The 21,316-nt window shown below is 39.1% G+C and overlaps 1 protein-coding gene across 1 annotated transcript in view; it reads right to left on the bottom strand.

Moving 5' to 3' along the window:
* The window catches only part of LOC124613548 (E3 ubiquitin-protein ligase MYCBP2-like), a 798,425-nt gene that overhangs the window by 682,633 nt on the left and 94,476 nt on the right, over positions 1 to 21,316 (bottom strand). Inside the window, exons 11-12 of the mRNA XM_047142259.1 lie at positions 4,087 to 4,239; positions 3,762 to 3,969 (exon numbers count right to left, since the gene is read on the bottom strand). Coding sequence (XP_046998215.1) covers positions 3,762 to 3,969; positions 4,087 to 4,239 — 361 coding nt within the window. The remainder of the gene's footprint in view (positions 1 to 3,761; positions 3,970 to 4,086; positions 4,240 to 21,316) is intronic.

Raw genomic sequence — 21,316 nt, 5'->3', positions numbered from 1 at the left:
ACGGTTCTGCGACCGTGTGGGCTGCAGATTCCTCGACTTGCGCCATAGGGTGGTGGGGTTTCGGGTTCCGCTGGATAGGTCAGGAGTCCACTACACGCAACATGCGGCTACACGGGTAGCACGGGTTGTGTGGCGTGGGCTGGGCGGTTTTTTAGGTTAGATGGCCTTGGGCAAGTACAGAAAGGGCAACAGCCTCAACGGGTGCGGGGCAAAGTCAGGACATGCGGGGACCAAGCAGCAATCGGTATTGTAATTGTCAACTGTCGAAGCTGCGTTGGTAAAGTACCGGAACTTCAAGCGCTGATAGATAGCACCGAAGCTAAAATCGTTATAGGTACAGAAAGCTGGCTTAAGCCAGAGATAAATTCTGCCGAAATTTTTACAAAGGTACAGACGGTGTTTAGAAAGGATAGACTGCATGCAACCGGTGGTGGAGTGTTCGTCGCTGTTAGTAGTAGTTTATCCTGTAGTGAAGTAGAAGTGGATAGTTCCTGTGAATTATTATGGGTGGAGGTTACACTAAACAACCGAACTAGGTTAATAATTGGCTCCTTTTACCGACCTCCCGACTCAGCAGCATTAGTGGCAGAACAACTGAGAGAAAATTTGGAATACATTTCACATAAATTTTCTCAGCATGTTATAGTCTTAGGTGGAGATTTCAATTTACCAGATATAGACTGGGACACTCAGATGTTTAGGACAGGTGGTAGGGACAGAGCATCGAGTGACATTATACTGAGTGCACTATCCGAAAATTACCTCGAGCAATTAAACAGAGAACCGACTCGTGGAGGTAACATCTTGGACCTATTGATAACAAACAGACCCGAACTTTTCGACTCTGTATGTACAGAGCAGGGAATCAGTGATCATAAGGCCGTTGCAGCATCCCTGAATATGGAAGTTAATAGGAATATAAAAAAAGGGAGGAAGGTTTATCTGTTTAGCAAGAGTAATAGACGGCAGATTTCAGACTACCTAACAGATCAAAATGAAAATTTCTGTTCCGACACTGACAATGTTGAGTGTTTATGGAAAAAGTTCAAGGCAATCGTAAAATGCGTTTTAGACAGGTACGTGCCGAGTAAAACTGTGAGGGACGGGAAAAACCCACCGTGGTACAACAACAAAGTTAGGAAACTACTGCGAAAGCAAAGAGAGCTCCACTCCAAGTTTAAACGCAGTCAAAACCTCTCAGACAAACAGAAGCTAAACGATGTCAAAGTTAGCGTAAGGAGGGCTATGCGTGAAGCGTTCATTGAATTCGAAAGTGAAATTCTATGTACCGACTTGACAGAAAATCCTAGGAAGTTCTGGTCTTACGTTAAATCAGTAAGTAGCTCGAAACAGCATATCCAGACACTACGGGATGATGATGGCATTGAAACAGAGGATGACACGCGTAAAGCTGAAATACTAAACACCTTTTTCCAAAGCTGTTTCACAGAGGATCTCTAAATCCTCGCACAAACGAAAAAATGGCTGACATCGAAATAAGTGTCCAAGGAATAGAAAAGCAACTGGAATCACTCAATAGAGGAAAGTCCACTGGACCTGACGGGATACCAATTCGATTCTACACAGAGTACGCGAAAGAACTTGCCCCCCTTCTAACAGCCGTGTACCGCAAGTCTCTAGAGGAACGGAGGGTTCCAAATGATTGGAAAAGAGCACAGATAGTCCCAGTCTTCAAGAAGGGTCGTCGAGCAGATGCGCAAAACTATAGACCTATATCTCTTACGTCGATCTCTTGTAGAATTTTAGAACATGTTTTTTGCTCGCGTATCATGTCATTTCTGGAAATCCAGAATTTACTATGTAGGAATCAACATGGATTCCGGAAACAGCGATCGTGTGAGACCCAGCTCGCCTTATTTGTTCATGAGACCCAGAAAATATTAGATACAGGCTCCCAGGTAGATGCTATCTTTCTTGACTTCCGGAAGGCGTTCGATACAGTTCCGCACTGTCGCCTGATAAACAAAGTAAGAGCCTACGGAATATCAGACCAGCTGTGTGGCTGGATTGAAGAGTTTTTAGCAAACAGAACACAGCATGTTGTTATCAATGGAGAGACGTCTACAGACGTTAAAGTAACCTCTGGCGTGCCACAGGGGAGTGTTATGGGACCATTGCTTTTCACAATATATATAAATGACTTAGTAGATAGTGTCGGAAGTTCCATGCGGCTTTTTGCGGATGATGCTGTAGTATACAGAGAAGTTGCTGCATTAGAAAATTGTAGCGAAATGCAGGAAGATCTGCAGCGGATAGGCACTTGGTGCAGGGAGTGGCAACTGACCCTTAACATAGACAAATGTAATGTATTGCGAATACATAGAAAGAAGGATCCTTTATTGTATGATTATATGATAGTGGAACAAACACTGGTAGCAGTTACTTCTGTAAAATATCTGGGAGTATGCGTGCGGAACGATTTGAAGTGGAATGATCATATAAAATTAATTGTTGGTAAGGCGGGTACCAGATTGAGATTCATTGGGAGAGTCCTTAGAAAATGTAGTCCATCAACAAAGGAGGTGGCTTACAAAGCACTCGTTCGGCCTATACTTGAGTATTGCTCATCAGTGTGGGATCCGTACCAGATCGGGTTGACGGAGGAGATAGAAAAGATCCAAAGAAGAGCGGTGCGTTTCGTCACAGGGTTATTTGGTAACCGTGATAGCGTTACGGAGATGTTTAACAAACTCAAGTGGCAGACTCTGCAAGAGAGGCGCTCTGCATCGCGGTGTAGCTTGCTCGCCAGGTTTCGAGAGGGTGCGTTTCTGGATGAGGTATCGAATATATTGCTTCCCCCTACTTATACCTCCCGAGGAGATCACGAATGTAAAATTAGAGAGATTAGAGCGCGCACGGAGGCTTTCAGACAGTCGTTCTTCCCGCGAACCATACGCGACTGGAACAGGAAAGGGAGGTAATGACAGTGGCACGTAAAGTGCCCTCCGCCACACACCGTTGGGTGGCTTGCGGAGTATCGATGTAGATGTAGATAAACTAATAAAACAACACATTCCCACATACAAGTATGCACCACAAAATGTACTGGAGAATGATGAATACAAATTATACTGGAACAGAAACATTATAACAGATAAAACATCACCACATAACAAACCTGACATCATACTCACCAATAAAAAGAAGAAATTAACACAACTAATCGAAATATCCATACCCAATACAACAAATATACAGAAGAAAACAGGAGAAAAAATTGAAAAATACATCCAACTGGCTGAGGAAGTCAAGGACATATGGCATCAGGATAAAATTAACATTATACCAATTATACTATCAACTACAGGAGTCATACCACACAATATCCACCAGTACATCAACACAATACAGCTACATCCAAACTTATATATACAACTACAGAAATCTGTAATTATTGATACTTGTTCAATGACCCGAAAGTTCCTAAATGCAATGTAACATATACCGTACAGTGAAAAGGAAGTCACGCTTGATCAAGGTCCGCGTCACTTTCCATTTTTAACCAGACATAATGTCTGAGACAGGAAAGAGTAACAATAATATGAAGTCTACAGTTTGTTCTGATAAATTAACTTCACACATATCTCACACAGTTACGCTCATCATTTCCCTTCTGTCAACTTCTTACACTTAAGCTTTGTGCCATGGTAATTTAAATAACTTGTATTGCTATCAATAGTAAATGGTTTTTTATAGTGTATGAAAAGTACACTGCATTAGCACCTAGAAGTAGTACTTACTGTCCAGGATTACGGTCAGGCCGTATGCTGCTCAAACAGCTGATGCTGTACCCAGTACATTCACGGCACACTGTGCATACCATGCACTGATCATGTTTCCATTTGTGTGTACCTGGAGGGCACATTAACTCTTGTGCATCTTCCCAATCCAGATCATCTTCATCCACTTCCTCTTCTGCTGCTGTCTCCATAGCTGTCACCATTGGAACTGTGAAAACAGCAAAAAATAAAACTGTAAAACAAAAGTCCATTACACATTAGGAACTGATATCTTACTTCTGAAGATAAAGTAACACATATACCTTGGTCACATACGGGAACTTACCTTCCTTAACTTGGGCAGCAAAATCGCGACCACACTGCCCTTTGTTATTTATTCCAAATGTGTAAATATGGCCTTTGTTTGTTAATACAACAGCATGTGCTTTACCTAAGGCCACTTGAGTTACGTGCACATCCTTCAGTTCTGTCACAAGTCCTTGAACAAAAGAAATTTTATATTTATAAATGAAAGTATTTCTTGGTATGAAAATACGTGTAGAACGTCCTAGGTGAAATAAAAACACTAGAAGAAGTACAGCTAACAACTTACCCTATAGCTGAGGTGCTGAGTGATTGACAGTCTTGTACACAAGACTGAAAACATTGCTGAACTATCAGACAGTATTCTCCTTCCAAGACAACTAATACGCATTCACATAAATTTCAAAAGGTATAAACCAAAATGAGGATAGGCAAGCACTCACCTGTAGCTGAGTGATGTGTCATACATAAACAGAAAGGTGGTTGTCATATATAAACAGAAAAGAGGTAATTGAGGACATGGTTGTGTTTTTCAAGGATTGAGTAATACTGAACGATAGTAGTTCTGATTGTTGTCTGGTTCACAGCTGTAACAGATTTGTTGGTGTCACAGGAAGAAATGACACAGAAAATCAATTTCTTGACTAGCTAGTAAGGATATTTTCTATATGTTAATGGCTTGACTAGTTTATCAGCAGCTACAGATAACTTTGCCTCCCATTAGCTCCTTACTCCATCCATCGTCGAGAGGTGGCGCAGTGGTTAGACACTGGACTCGCATTCGGGAGGACGACGGTTCAATCCCGCGTCCGGCCATCCTGATTTAGGTTTTCCGTGATTTCCCTAAATCACTCCAGGCAAATGCCGGGATGGTTCCTCTGAAAGGGCACGGCCGACTTCCTTCCCCATTCTTCCCTAATCCGATGAGACCGATGACCACGCTGTCTGGTCTCCTTCCCCAAACCAACCAACCATCCATTGTCAGCACATCATACCCCCTCCAAGTTGTCACATCTGTTTCTTCTCTCCCAATATCCATCAACCAAGGCAAGCACTCATGAGCGTGGTTGGATGCCTGTGTGACTAAGTTTACACACTTAAATAGGAAAATGATTGCTAACTTGAAAGTTCCTTAAATGCTCTGTAGAATGGTGTCTGTTTGTGTACCAAGTATCAAACAGTTATATATGAGCAGTTGCCTTTTCTCATACATGCTTATTCATTCTTATTCTAGAATTTCCATTCCTGTAAAATAAAAGTGTGGGCTTTTGCAGCATTTTTAAATTCAGTGCCCATCAGCCTTGCCTTAGTCATTCCTTTTTCAACAAATCATGGACTGAAAAGCTTCTCTGTCACAAATAATACTGGTAAGTCTAATTCATGTACATGTGTGCCCTCCCCACTTTCAGCCCCCCCCCCCCCCACACAGACTAAAAAATTAGCTAGGCTAGTCAGCAGATGTGGTTAACTGGCAAATAAATACAAGACTCCAATTACTGCGTTTCCTCTGTTTAACTCCAGTACTACTAAAGGAGGCTATGCGCAAGCTGGGGGAAACTTAGAGAGAAAGGAGGCATTGATCATCTGATAGCTGGCCAGCAAATTAAGAGTTATCGTTCGGTATGTTTGAAATGGGTGACTCTGGTTCTGTCCAAGGAAGCTATGAGAATATGGAGGAGGTGCCCATTTGACAATAAAGAGCAAGTGGAATTTCACGATGTATGTTGTGTACTTGTAAACTGGAAAAGTACTTTTTCTGAGGACATTATACTGCTTGTAATCATAAAATAATTTATGTTTCACAGTATCAAAATTATGTAATTGCTAGGAATTCAAAGGTCTGGGGATCAATCCTTATTTGTTCTAAATACTTACTCTATTAATAATCATTCCTGTCGCCTCTTGCAATGATTTCAGGATGAAAATAGCTTTCCATATTTACGTCAAAATGATAGTACAATGTGTAGCAGTTGTTTTGAAAAATGAAGAACCAATGTTTTTCCTTTGCAGAAAGAATTATTATTTATGACATGAGAGTCACTGCACATTTGATGTCAGTAACATATTTTATTTTAATACAATTTCCAGAGCCAATAATTATTTTTCCTTGTCACATCGAAAAATATGTGAACCCAGCTTTGCAAGAAAGCAACAACAGTGTCCACACCACTGTTTTCATCCAAGATTGTGCAACACCATATGTCACTTGTCAGGTAAAAGATTTGCTTCAAGAAACATTCAGTATCAACTGCATCATCTCTAGGCAATTTCAAGATGTGTGCCTTCTGAGATCCCCTAACATAAACCCATGTGACCACTGGCTGTGTGGATATCTAAAAGATGGCGTCTACTGGAATATTTGAACTCTTCCTGATCTGAAGGATATCACACAATGACATATCTCTCTCATTACATCGGGTATGCTACAAGCAGCTGTAGAGCATGCTGTGTTATGGATGCAACATGTTTCTGTGTCAGGAGACCATTTTCAACACACGTTAACTTGTAACTATATCCTAATAAACACGACAGAACCATTGTTATCAAATGTGTGATCATTTCTCCCATTTTTCTGTATCTGCACCACTTTCTGACTGCCTACGGTGCCCTATTTTCACCTGGTGGCAGAAAGTGGAACTGTTATTTTTCATCATATTCCACGAGTGCAGTGATTAATAAACATACCTAAGATGTTTCTGCATCCTCCGATGTATACAGCCTGCACTGCAGCATTTGGATCATAGTCAGTTTAATTATAACCACCTAGTATGTATGAACTGCCCCAATTTAAACAAACTCAATGCAAACGTGAGTGATGTAGACACTAGTGTCAGTGGCACTGAAAAATAGCTAAGTACGCTAAAATTTAACAAGGCTTCAGAGACTGATGAAATCAATGTCAGATTCTATACAGAATTTGCAGCTGAGTTAGTTCTAATTATAATAAAAGTTTTGAATAGCCATTGGCCCAAAACACATACACACTTTGGTCCAGGTTTTAATTAAATGTAATACTTATCTTGAAGTGTGTGGTTGCTACTAAGTCTCATTCATTCTAGAGTATTCAGCAACATGTAAAAAGACACAAAAATCTCTTCACAATTTAGAAACACAAGTATTACAGTAAGAGCACAGCATTTGCTAAGTCCTCTCAGGTTCACCTAACATGTTTTGAGTAAACAATGAACTTGGCCTTGCACAGAATAGAGAGAGCACTCTTCAACTCTAACTTACACTTTCTTTATTGTAAAGTACTGATGGTTTGAAAGATAATATGCGTGATTTTTTTCACAGAAACAATAATTTCTCCCTTTATAGCATTTCTATTCTCTACAATAGCTGCTTGCTGATTCCCACAAGCTGATAAGGGAGAAATTAACCTCACAATGATTACCCTCTTTGAATTCATCCTTGCATCCATATTCTCCCTCTTCAATGGTGACTAATATGAACAAACAGATGGCTTTGTTATAGGTTGTGGCAAACTTATGCAAGAGGATTTCACAGAAAAAGCTATGGAAAAAGCTTTAACAGATAAACTGATGACACATTTGTAGTGTGGCCACATGTGAGTGAAAGGTTTCAAGTGTTTCTCCAATATCTAAACTCCCTGCATTCTAGCATCACATTCACTATGGAGAGGGAAGACAATGGCAAACTCTGTTGGATGATCTAGTCAAGTGCAAAGTGGATGGCATGATGGAACACAGTGTGTGCAGGCAAGCCACTAACACTGATGTGTGTCCACCAAGAACAATATTTCATGCAAATGTGGTAAGGCATGCGTCAGGGACACTGCACAGGCAATTGAATAAAGGTGCTAGGAGCACAGGAGAAACACCGTACTCAAGCAACAAACAACATCTGTGGTTGCGGAACATTGTATAACCCCAGGGGATTCAATTAAATATGAACAAGTGGAAGTGATCAGACAGATCTTATAATTTTGGGATTGTGTTCTGAAGGAGCCTGTTGAAATATAAATGGGCAACAACTGTGTAGAGACAGTGGCTTCACTCTAAGTAAGGGATGGGACCCAGTGCTCAGCCAACTGAAGTCACAATGTCAGCTGAGAGTGACTTCTGCACCTGACGGGGATAGAGGAAGGACTGAGGGACTGGGGCTCAAGACCAGCACTCTGCGCTCACATCTTACCCACCACTCAGTCCAATATGGCATGCAGCTGGTGTGTGAGGGAAGGGGTGGAAAGCAATAAGAATATAAAGGAGGTGCGATGGAAAAAAATGAAATTATTGTATAGCATTGCTGGCCGGGAGGCCCCATCCAGGGAAGTTCAGCCACCGAGTGCAAATCTTATTGCAGTCGATGCCACATTGGGCAACTCGTGTGCTGGTGATGATGATGAAATGATGATGAGGACAACACAACACCCAGTCCACAAGTGGAGAAAATCTCCAACCTGGCCAGGAATCGAACCCGGGCCTGCTGCATGGGAGGCAAGCACATTACCAGTCAGCTAAGCAGGCAGATGGTGTGATGGATAGACATCTGCACTCTGCAAACCACTGTGAAGTGCATGGCAGATGGTATGTTCCATTGTACCAGTTATTACGGTTTTTTCCCATTCCTTTCTTGTATGGATGGTTGTTTAAATGCTTATATGTGTGCAATTAACCTAATCTTGTCTTCACAATTCTTATGGGAGCAATAGATTGGGGGTTGTAGTATAGAGTTGTCACTTAAAGAAGATTCTTGAAAATTTTTAAGTTGGCTTTCTTGGGATAGTTTACACCTATCTTCAAGAGTCTGCCAGTTCAGTTTCTTCAGCATCTCTGTGACACTCTCCAATGGATCAAACAAACATTTAGCTACTTGTGCTGTCCTTCTTTGTATATGTTCAATATCCCCTGTTAGACTTACTTCGTACGGGGCCCAAACACTTGAGAAATAGTCTAGGATGGATGGCTTGAGTGATCTGCAACCAATTTCCTTTGTAGACTAGTTGCATTTTCCCAGTATTCTATCAATAAACCAAAGTCTACTACCAGCTTTATCCATGACTGAGCCTATGTGATAGTTCCATTTCATGTTCCTACTGAGAGTTACACCCAGGTATTTGTATGAGTTTACCAATTTCAACTGTGGCTCAGTGACATTATAGTAGTAGGATACTTGATTTTTTTGTTTTGTGACATGCACAATTTTACATTTCTGAACATTTAAAGTGAACTGCCAATCTTTGCACTACTTTGAAATCTTTCCAAGATCTGGCTGAATATTTGGGCACCTTTTTTCAGACAGTACTTCATTAATAGATAACTGCTTTATCTGCAAAAAGTCTGAGGCTATTATTAACATTGTCCAAAGGTCATTAATATACAAAGTGAACAGCAATGGTCCCAACACACATTCCTGTGGCACACCCATAGTTATTGCTACATCTGCTGATGATTATCCATTCAAGATACCTTGCTGAACCCTTCCTACCATAAAATCCTCAATCCAGCCACAAATTTTGCTTGATATCCCATATGATCATACTTTTAAAAATAAGTGTATGTGATACTGAGTCAAATGCTTTTCAGAAATAATGAAATACTGCATCTACATGATTGTCTTGACGTAAAGTTTTCAGTATCTTATGGAAGAAAAGTGAGAGTTGGATTTCACACCATCTATTTTTTCAGAATCCATGCTGCTTGCCATAGAGGAGCTCGAGTACATTTTAAGATACTACAAAAAATCAATGACAAGGATATCGGACTCCAATTTTCTGGATCACTTCAAACATCCTTCTGGTAAATGTATAAGACCCGTGCTTTCTTCCAACTCCATTAAAAGAGGGGCTAACTAAGCTGCGAATCCACTATAAAATCTGATAGGGATTCCAATGGGCCCTGGAGCTTTGTTCAATATTTATGATTTCAGCTGTTTCTCAATACTACTGACGCTGACACTTCACTCATCTTTTCAGTGGTACAATGATTAAATTGGGCCAATTCTCCTGTGTTTTCCTTTGTGAAGAAACATTTGAAAACAGAGATATGCACTTCTGCTTTTGCTTCACTACCTTCAATTTCACTTCCTGTCTCATCTGCAAGTGACTAGACACTAACTTTGGAGCCACTAACAGCCTTTTCATACAATACTCTGCTACAGTAGTCATTGAAGGCTTTATGAATCACTCTCTTGACAGTCAAACACGTTTCATCCAGCATCTTTCATTAACTATAGTCCTGTGCATTGTTTTATACCTATTACGCAGTAGTCTCTGCTTCTGTAGAAGTTTCTTTACTGGCTGCAAACAATGGAGGGTCCCTCCTGTTATTAACTGTTTCACCAGTACATGGTCATCTATTCTTTTAAACTCCAGCCCCAGCTCCTCTACATGTTCCCACTCTGTGTTAGAACTTTAATGTTCCTCACTGAGATATGAAACTACTGCTTTTTTATGAAGTTCGTTGAATTACTCTCTGTAATTAGGTAATCATTGTTGCTACAACTGTCTCATGGTTACTGATACCTCTTTGATGTGGACAACCTCAAAGATGTCAATTGCCAACAGATCTAAGAGTGGGATTCCAAATCATATGTTCTAGGTAGTTTTCACAGAAGGCATTTACTGAGGTTTTCTCTAAAGTTTTCAGTTAATCAGGAGGAAAATTTGAAGAAGACGTGAAGAGGCATAAGAAAATGTTCAACAAAATGATGAAAAATAAAAGGAAGGCTTCTGCTGCTGTTGTTGTGGTCTTCAGTCCTGAGACTGGTTTGATGCAGCTCTCCACACTACTCTATCTTGTGCAAGCTTCTTCATCTCCCAGTACCAACTACAACCTACATCCTTCTGAATCTGCTTAGTGTATTCATCTCTTGGTCTCCCTCTACGATTTTTACCCTCCACGCTGCCCTCCACTACTAAATTGATGATCCCTTGATGCCTCAGAACATGTCCTACCAACCAAGCCCTTCTTCTAGTCAAGTTGTGCCACAAACTCCTCTTCTCCCTGATTCAATACCTCCTCATTAGTTATGTGATGTACCCATCTAATCTTCAGCATTCTTCTGTAGTACCACATTTCAAAAGCTTCTATTGTCTTCTTGTCCAAACTATTTATCGTCCATGTTTCACTGCCATTTCACACTTCATACAAATACTTTCAGAAACGACTTCCTGACTCTTAAATCTATACTCGATGTTAACAAATTTCTCTTCTTCAGAAATGCTTTCCTTGCCATTGCCAGTCTACATTTTATATCCTCTCTACTTCGACCATCATCAGTTATTTTGCTCCCCAAACAGCAAAACTCCTTTACTACTTTCAGTGTCTCATTTCCTAATCTAATTCCCTCAACATCACCGATTTAATTCGACTACATTCCATTATCCTCATTTTGCTTTTGTTGATGTTCATCTTATATCCTCCTTTCAAGACACTGTCCATTCCGTTCAACTGCTTTTCCAAGTCCTTTGCTGTCTCTGACATAATTACAATGTCATTGGCGAACCTCAACGTTTTTATTTCTTCTCCATGGACTTTAATACCTACTCCAAATTTTTCTTTTGTTTCCTTTACTGCTTGCTCAATATACAGACTGTATAACACTGAGGAGAGGCTACAACCCTGTCTCACTCCCTTCCCAACCACTGCTTCCCTTCCATGCCCCTCGACTCTTATAACTGCCACCTGGTTTCTGTACAAATTGTAAATAGCCTTTCCTTCCCTGTATTTTACCCCTGCCACCTTCAGAATTTGAAAGAATGTATTCCAATCAACATTGTCAAAAGCTTTCTTTAAGTCTTCAAGTGCTAGAAATGTAGGTTTGCTCTTCCTTAATCTTTATTCTAAGATAAGTCATAGGGTCAGTATTGCCTCAGGTGTTCCAATATTTCTACAGAATCCAAACTGATCTTCCCCAAGGTCAGCTTCTACCAGTTTTTCCATTCGTCTGTAAAGAATTCGTGATAGTATTTTGCAGCCGTGGCTTATTAAACTGATAGTTCGGTAATTTTCACATCTGTCAACACCTGCTTCCTTTGGGATTGGAATTATTATATTCTTCTTGAAATCTGAGAGTATTTCGCCTGTCTCATATGTCTTGCTCACCAGATGGTAGAGTTTTGTCAGGACTGGCTCTCCCAAGGCTGTCAGTAGTTCTAATGGATCCCAAGGCGGTCTGTCCAATGAACAAAATTATATTACAAAACCAATAGCCAATGGCCTCTCAGACCATGACATGCAGTTCCTTCTGTTAAATGTTAATACTGAACAGGATATAAAATCTGTTAAATCTGAGCTCAAGAGGGTAATCAGTAAGCCAAAAATTGATTATTTTAGGACACTCCTCAGAGACATTCACTGGACTGATGTTTACAGTGCTCATGGCATGAATGAAAAATATAACATTTTTGCTAATAAAGTGATTACCTTATTTGAACACTGCTTTCCCCCAAAACTTACCAAGGTTAGAGGAAAATCTACAAAGAAGCCATGGATTACTCGAGGAATAAGGGTATCTTGTAAAACAAAAAGAAAACTGTATCTGTCAATCCGAAACATTTCCAATGTTGATGCTGTAGCACATTATAAGAAATACTGCAAAATATTAAAGACTGTAATATGGATGTCAAAGCAAATATATTACAAGGAAAAGATAGTCATATCAGATAACAAAATAAAGACAATATGGGATATAGTGAAGGAGGAGACCGGTAGGACCAGACATGAAGAGGAACAAATAGCATTAAGAGTAAATGATACATTGGTGACAGATGTGTATAGTGTTGCAGAACTTTTTAACAAACATTTTATAACTGTTACTGAAAAGATGGGGTTGTCAGGTTCGGTAGATGCTGCTATGGATTACCTTAGACCAGACATTTCAAGTAATTTCCATAATATGAATTTGACCCTCACTACCCCAACAGAAATAATGTCCATCATAAAATCTTTAAAATCAAAAACATCTAGTGGGTATGATGAAATATCAACAAAGTTAATTAAAGAATGTGATTCTGAGCTAAGTAACATATTAAGCTATCTGTGTAACCAGTCGTTTATCAGTGGAATATTTCCTGAATGGCTGAAATATGCTGAAGTTAAGCCACTGTTTAAGAAGGGAGATAAAGAAATAGCATCAAATTTCCGTCCAATTTCACTGTTACCAGCATTCTCAAAAATTTTCGAAAAAGTAATGTACTGTCGTCTTTATAACCATCTTATCTCAAATAACATACTGTCAAAGTCACAGTTTGGATTTCTAAAAGGTTCTGATATTGAGAAGGCTATCTTCACTTACAGTGAAAATGTGCTTAATTCATTAGACAAAAAATTGCAGGCAACTGGTATATTTTGTGATCTGTCAAAGGCATTTGACTGTGTAAATCACAATATCCTTTTAAGTAAACTAGAATATTATAGTGTAGCAGGAAATGCTGCAAAATGGTTCAAATCTTATATCTCTGGCAGGAAACAAAGGGTGTTATTAGGAAAGAGCTTGATACATGTCTATCAGGCATCATCCAACTGGGAACTAATTACATGTGGGGTCCCACAAGGTTCCATTTTGGGGCCCTTACTTTTTCTTGTGTATATCAATGACCTTTCATCAGTAACATTACCAGATGCCAAGTTTGTTTTGTTTGCCGATGATACAAACATTGCAATAAATAGCAAATCAAGTGTAGTCTTAGAAAGATCAGCCAATAAAATATTTGTGGACATTAATCACTGGTTCCTAGCCAATTCTTTGTCACTAAACTTTGAAAAAACACACTACATGCAGTTCAGAACTTGTAAGGGGTGTCCCAAGAGCATATGTCTAACATATGATGACAAGAAGATAGAAGAAGTGGACAGTGTTAAATTCTTGGGATTACAGCTTGATAATAAATTCAATTGGGAGGAGCACACCACAGAACTGCTGAAGCGTCTTAACAAATCTCTGTTTGCAATGCGAATTTTGTCAGACATAGGGGATATAAAAATGAAAAAGCTGGCATACTATGCTTACTTTCATTCCATAATGTCATATGGGATTATTTTTTGGGGTAATTCATCAAGCCAAGCTAAAGTTTTCCGGGCACAAAAACGTGCAGTAAGAATTATATGTGGTGTGAACTCAAGAACATCCTGCAGAAGCCTGTTTAGGGAACTAGGGATACTAACTACAGCTTCCCAGTATATTTATTCCTTAATGAAATTTGTCATTAAAAATATATCACTTTTTCAAACCAACAGCTCAATTCATGGAATCAATACGAGAAATAAGAATAATCTTCACAAGAATTTAAAGTCACTTAGTCTTGTACAAAAAGGTGTGCATTATTCAGGAACACACATTTTCAATAACTTGCCAGCAGCCATAAAAAGCTTAACAACCAATGAAATTCAGTTTAAGAGAAGCCTAAAGGATTTATTGGTGGCCAACTCCTTCTACTCCATTGATGAATTTCTTAGTAAAACCAACTGATTTGTATATAAGTACAACATAACTTCTGCACAATTTCAGTGCAGTAATGTGTTCACTGAAAATTTGTGTGTGTGTGTGTGTGTGTGTGTGTGTGTGTGTGTGTGTGTGTGTGTGTGTAAGTATAATCTAACTTCTGCACCATTTCAGTGCAGTAATGTGTTCATTGTAAATAAGTATTACAGTAGTTGTATTACATGTTTATTACCTTATAAATAAATAAAAAACGTTTTTTATTTTAAATTCAGTGCATTAGTATTTGTAAAATGACTCTTAGTGTTCATTAAAAATGACGATCATTCCACTTGGGACCTGTGGAATGGTACATTAGTTTATTTGTTTTAGTTGTAAATATTTGTCATGTATTGTTGTTTTTCTGACGTGTTCCACATCCAGGAGGACCTCCTCACTACGGATCAATTGGAATGAAAGTAAATCTAATCTAATCTAATCTATTGAATGTTGTCTACTCCCAGAGCCTTGTTTTGACTTGGGTCTTTCAGTGCTCTGTCAGGCTCTTCACACAGTATCATATCTCCCATTTCATCTTCATCTACATCTACATCCTCTTCCATTTCCATAATATTGTCTTCAAGTACATCACTCTTGTAGAGACCTTCTATACACTCCTTCCACCTTTCTGCTTTCCCTTCATTGCTTAGAACTGGGTTTCCATCTGAGCTCTTGATATTCATACAAGTGGTTCTCTTTTCTCCAAACATCTCTTTAATTTTTCTGTAGGCAGTATCTATCTTACCTCTAGTGAGATAAGCCTCTACATTCTTACATTTGTCCTCTAGCTATCCCTGCACGTTTGCACTTCCTGTCAATCTCATTTTCGAGAAGTTTGTATTCCTTCTTCTGCTTCTGAAGTGCCAGTAAAGATGGAAACAGAGGATGGGACTGTAATTGAAGATTCAGGTAATATAAAAGATCTCTGGAAAGAACATTTTAAGAAACTGTTAAACGCTGAGGAGCAGGTACACGAGGACACAACAAATAATGGAGAAATTGAGAGAAGTTGGGAAGCAGAATTAGGATAAATTACATGGGAAGAAATGGAGATAGCTGTGAAGAAGATGAATGGGAGGAAAGCCCCAGCACTTGATGAAGTATCAGAGGACATGATAAGAGCAGCAGGTCTCGTGGGAATGCAGTGGCTGTATAGAGTACTATCAAGTGTGTGGAGAAGTAGTACAATGCCTGACGATTGGAGAAGAGGAGACATTGTTCTAATCTTCAAAAAAAGCAAACAAACAAAAAAATTCTTTGTAAAAACTACAGAGGAATAACCCTTATGGGTCATACAGCCAAGATTTTTTAAAGAATTTTACTAAATCGATTAAGTGAAAAGATAGAAAAGGAGCTCAGTGACGAACAGCATGGGTTTAAGACAGGACGAATGATCGATCTGATATTTTCTATCTGTCAACTGATGGAAAAAAAGTTGGGAGTATAACAAAAGGGTGATAATGGTTTTTATAGACATAGAAAAGGCATATGACTCAGTTAACAGGGAAAGACTCTGGGAAGTAATGAAGAAGATAAATATAGAAGAGGGATACATTAATGTAATAAAGACAATGTACAGAGGACACAACTGTAGAATTAGAACACCACTGGGGAACTCTGAATATTTCGAAATAAGAAAAGGACTTAAACAAGGAAGTATTCTATCTCCTGTACTTTCTAATGTTGTGATGGAGGGAATGAATAGGGCAGTTAAAATTATAGTAAAAGAAAAAGACAAAAAGGAGATGTTTGCAGATGATATGGTAATATGGGGTGATAAAGAAGTAGATGTAGAGTTACAACTTGATGCATGGAAGGAAATAATGAAAAGATATGGATTAAAAGTAAATAAAGATAAGAGTGAAGTAAAGGTATTTGGAAGAGACAAAGGGATCAACGGAAATATCACTTTGAATGGAGAACACCTCAAAGTGGCAGACAGTTTCACTTATTTAGGGAGTGAAATATCTGGTGATGGAAGAATAACCAACGAAATTAATAGGAGGTTACAGAAGGGAGGCAATTTCTACCAAACAATAAAACACCTAATTTGGAATAAGCAAGTTTCAGAAAAAGCAAAACTTCTTATGTATAAGAGTTATTACTTCCCTATTGTCACCTTTGGAGGAGAAACATGAACAATGACAGAAAGGGACTGGAGCAGACTGCAAGCACGGAAAATGAAATTTCTCAGAGCAGTTAAGGGAAAAACAAGAATGGACAGAGTAAGGAATGTAGATATTAGAAAGGACCTTAAATAACAAAGTATGAGAGAGAAAAGAGAGAGAGAGAGAGAGAGAGAGAGATTAAGATGCTACAGGCATGTTAAGAGGATGCATGGGCAGAGACTCCCCAAAATTATGGAAGAACTTGTCAGCACCCAGACCCGGCAATAGCAGAGCGGGATCTGGATATAGATAGATAGGAGGAGAACTGGAGGTCGATAGAAGGATCCAATCACAATTTTGTGCCCACTCCTGACACTTAGTCTTGCCGAAACAATCTCACATGCTCCTCCAATTTATATCGCAGTGGATCTTGTCTACTGTGAGAAATACACCACCTTCATTTCCCATTAGACTATCTTTTTGATAAACACTTAAATTTTCCCCAGAAATCTCACTGTTATCAACTTCATTTTTTAACCATCTTGCTGTAGCTAGTATTATGTCAGCCTCATAGCTTTTCAGGTGTGTTTCAAACTCTGGCGCTTTATTGGGGAATGCTTCAGCACTCAACTATTAGGATTTTAATACTCTCACCTCTGGGGGGCATTTCATTGGATCTTATACTAATACTTTCGGGTTTCCTGCAGCTGTCTTTATCTGGACTGGATGAAGAATCACCTAATCTAAAAAAAACCTTGTGTGCACCCCACACACACAGTCAGTTACCTGGGTAGCTGCATATGTAGTGAACAAATTCATTGTACAAGTATCTCCTGAAGATGTTGGTAAGGTATGCTGTTGAAATATCTTGTTACATAAACATCTGCACCTGGCTGAACACCAAAGATCAATACAAACAAATTAATTTTGTCTTCTAGTTTACAACAATACAGCCATTTACACTGAAGCACATTGCCTTTTGGAAAGCAATTGTAAACTACACCATTGGTTCTGAGTCCAGTGTTATTGTTCTTAATAAAAGCACAATAAAACGGATTTTGATTAACTTTATTTGCTAAAAGTCTATGAGTGCACAAGTTCATAAAAAAATAATTTAGTACTGCATAACTTCACAGGTTACGAACTACAAAGAAGCAAATGTAAAATGATAGTAACTCTGAAAGTAGTGCAGAAAGCTTTGCCTCTTTACACAGTTGACTAAACGCATATATTTTTCCACTAGTTTTAGTCACCCTTTATACCATAGTAATCATGCCACTACAACATCCTCATGGTCTTTGATACTAGTTTCAATATGGACACCTTCAGAGATGTCAGTCTATTTGTTGGCTTTAGATGTAATACATTTCCATCATGAGTTGGGTTGTTTTGAGGGAGGAGACCAGACAGCGAGGTCATTGGTCTCAGCAGATTAGGGAAGGGCAGGGAAGAAAGTCGGCATGCCCTTTCAAAGGAACCATCCCGGCATTTGTCTGGAGCGATTTAGGGAAATCACGGAAAACCCAAATCAGGATGGCTGCACGTGGGATTGAACTGTCATCCTCCCGAATGCGAGTCCAGTGTTTCCCATCATGACTGGGATTCCAAACTGTCTTTTATAAGTACATTTCAGAGAAAGTATTTAGTTTTGTACTGCGTGATATCTTGTCATGTCCACAACTTACAAAGCTGTACTTACACCATTATATTGTTGGATGATTAAAGTGTCTTCTGGTAATGACAGCAGGACTGAGGAACAAGCATACTACCAAACTAGACTTCCTCGTAAGTTTCTGGTAGTCAACAGTATGACCCAATTATAAGCTTATGTCCAACCTTGACACTTAGTCCTACCCAAACCAAGTCACATGCAGCCTCATAGTCTATCTCAGTTGATTTGAGTTTCTTGTTTACTGAGCCAAATATGCCACATCCATTTCCTATTAGTTTATCCTTTTGACATGCAGTTATATTTACCCCAAAAATATCAGTGCCATCAACCTTGTATTTTATTCAGCTTTCTGTTACTGGTATCATATGGGATCCACTGCTTCAGACACTTCAAACTCTGGGACTTTGTTGTGAATACTCTTAATACTTCTGCGTCTTCTGTAGTTACCAATATCTGGATTACACAGAGAATTGCCTAAGTTAAAAAAATCTTTGTGCACTCTAAAGGTAGTCATCTATTTCAGCATCAGCCTTAGATGTGTAGTGCACAGGTGACACATTTGGGAGGGACCTCAAGTTCTCAACCCTATGGTGCAAGTCCACTCAAATAATATAAGCAGCATCTGTCACTAGTAACAAACAGACTGAAAAAATTGCAAAATGTTTATTTTGTAACCAGACTGGTGAGGTTTAGTCCATTTCCTTCATCCCTCTTCCCTCCCCTTCTACCAGAAGAAAAAGCCATTGGCTCCAAAAGCTTGCACATTTCCTTAACTTTTTTATATGTGTCTTCTCTTCAGTGAGTAGGTTTTTTTATCTAATTGATTAATCTGTAAAACCATACCACATTCAAATGAAAACATCAACATTTAGAACTGACAGTAACTCTCATACGAATGATATTCACACAAAGAAATAGCCTTCCAATAAATTACAAAAAATGAGCAAAAGTTGAAAAAAAAACAGCAACAATAATACAAGTGGAAACAAATTATAATGAGCTTCTGACTCTAAAGACACATGATGAATTCAGCAAGGTAAAATGGGTAGCTGGGAAAGAAATAGTAAAATGATAGTATTAACAGCAAGTACAAAATGACAAGATGGACATAGGAGGTACAGAAGTAAAAAACTCTTGCTTTCTCCTGCTGTATGTACTAATTCTCAATAAAATATGCTCATCCACTTTGTCTTTCCATGTTTTCCCTACTAACAACATGAACATTACTCTCCCCTTCAAATTCAGAAGTGTGAGTCTTCAAGATTTGTCATCAAATGTTTCATATTCCCGTTAGATTTGACATAAATCTATATCTACCAAGTGCCCCTTTTTACTGTCTGAATATGATTTGCAGCTTTCATTTTTAGCTTTTTATTTAAACAATTATGGGTGTCCATAATCTCCCAGTATCACTTCAAAATGTCATAACTTGATAAACTAGTCATTATTTGTAGTAACACTGTTCACGTTTACGTAGCACTTCACTTAGCATAGACTGGGACTGTGTCCTAGGCAGGCCTGATGTTAACTGACTGGGCACGGCCCGTGCTGCCTGAGTTGTTGTTGTTGTTACGCCGGCAGAGGTCGCGTCCGAATTCTCGCCTGCCCTCTGGTGGACGGGACTCTACTTGCGGCAACTACTGTCCGTGACGCGCCATGCCGATGTGCGCCTCCCGCAATCTGTCTGGTGGCTACCGCATTATTTGAAAATATAATCTGATTGATAAAAAACTACTCACCAAGTGGCAGCAAGAGAAAACACATATAAAAGATATGGAAATGCGCAAGCTTTTGTGGCCAGTGACTCCTTCTTCTGGCAGAGGGGCTCAAGGGAAAGGAAGAGGGATGATGGAAAAGACTGGCAGACTTAGGAAACGGGGAAAGTTGTGGAAAAGTTGATCAGAACCTCACATTAGGTGAGACTTATGGGTCAGTAAGTCCTTCTGAGAAGAGGAAGATCCACTGGCTCTCAGAGCTTGCAATTTCCATTTTTTTTGTGTTTTCTCCTGTTGCTTCTTGGTGAGATGGTTTTTTATCTATGCAATTATATCATATCTTGGAAACTATTAGAGGTACAATATTTTTCATTTGTTCTTAATGGATTATTTGACTTGGAATGCATCTAATGATGACAGACCATAAGAAGGGACAGTGTATCATCTCATATGTACAATTCAAATCTGTGACAATGGAACAGTGGAATTATTGACACCAGTACAGGAGAGCACCACCAGCAAAACAAGCATAATGAGGTACTTCAAAAACTTTAAAGAGACATGCTGTGTCAAAGACTTTTCTCAAAGCTGACGTCCCCGTCTGTCTCAAGCATTTGTTGAAAGAGCGCAAGTTGCATTTCAATGCATCCCACAGAAGTCAATTCGTCATGTTTGTCATGTATCATGTGAATTGCAGGAAGTAAGATCAATTGTCCATAAAGTTTTACATAAGCAATTATGCTTTTTTCATACAAAGTGCAAGTGGTCCAAGCATTGCAGCCAAATGATTGTCCTCTATAGTAAGCATTCACATGTTTTACACTGGTCCCCATAGGTGCAGGCAATGACTACAAGAAATAGTGCCTGATTTCAGATGAAACAATGTTCCACATTTCTGTGAATTGCTACAACATTAGTATTTGGGGTTCTAAAAACCCATTCTGCACAAAGAATTCGGCTGTGGTAGCCCGAAGTTTAATGTTTGGCATGGTCTAATGTGCTACAGAGTGACAAGCCCATTTTTCTTCACAGAGAAAACCATGTAGGGAAGGTTTCTGCTATCACAGATTGAAGAGCTGCAGCCATCCATCATCTTCCAGCATAATGATGCACCACCATGCACTTCTTTTTGTGGGGTTACATCAAGGATTGTGTGTAAACAACACCAGTCACTGATATTGCTAACTTGAATGAATCAATGAAGAAATCAGAACTCTTGATGGTGCAATGCTGACCCATACATGGACAGAACTCAAATATTGCTGTGATATTCTATGAGCAACGAGTAGGACACATACTGAAATTCTGTTTTAACAG

The sequence above is a fragment of the Schistocerca americana genome, chromosome 4 (assembly GCF_021461395.2).
Source record: "Schistocerca americana isolate TAMUIC-IGC-003095 chromosome 4, iqSchAmer2.1, whole genome shotgun sequence".
NCBI classification, from domain to species: domain Eukaryota; kingdom Metazoa; phylum Arthropoda; class Insecta; order Orthoptera; family Acrididae; genus Schistocerca; species Schistocerca americana.
Note: the sequence above shows the minus strand (reverse complement) of the source record. Positions and strands in the feature narration are given on the sequence as shown.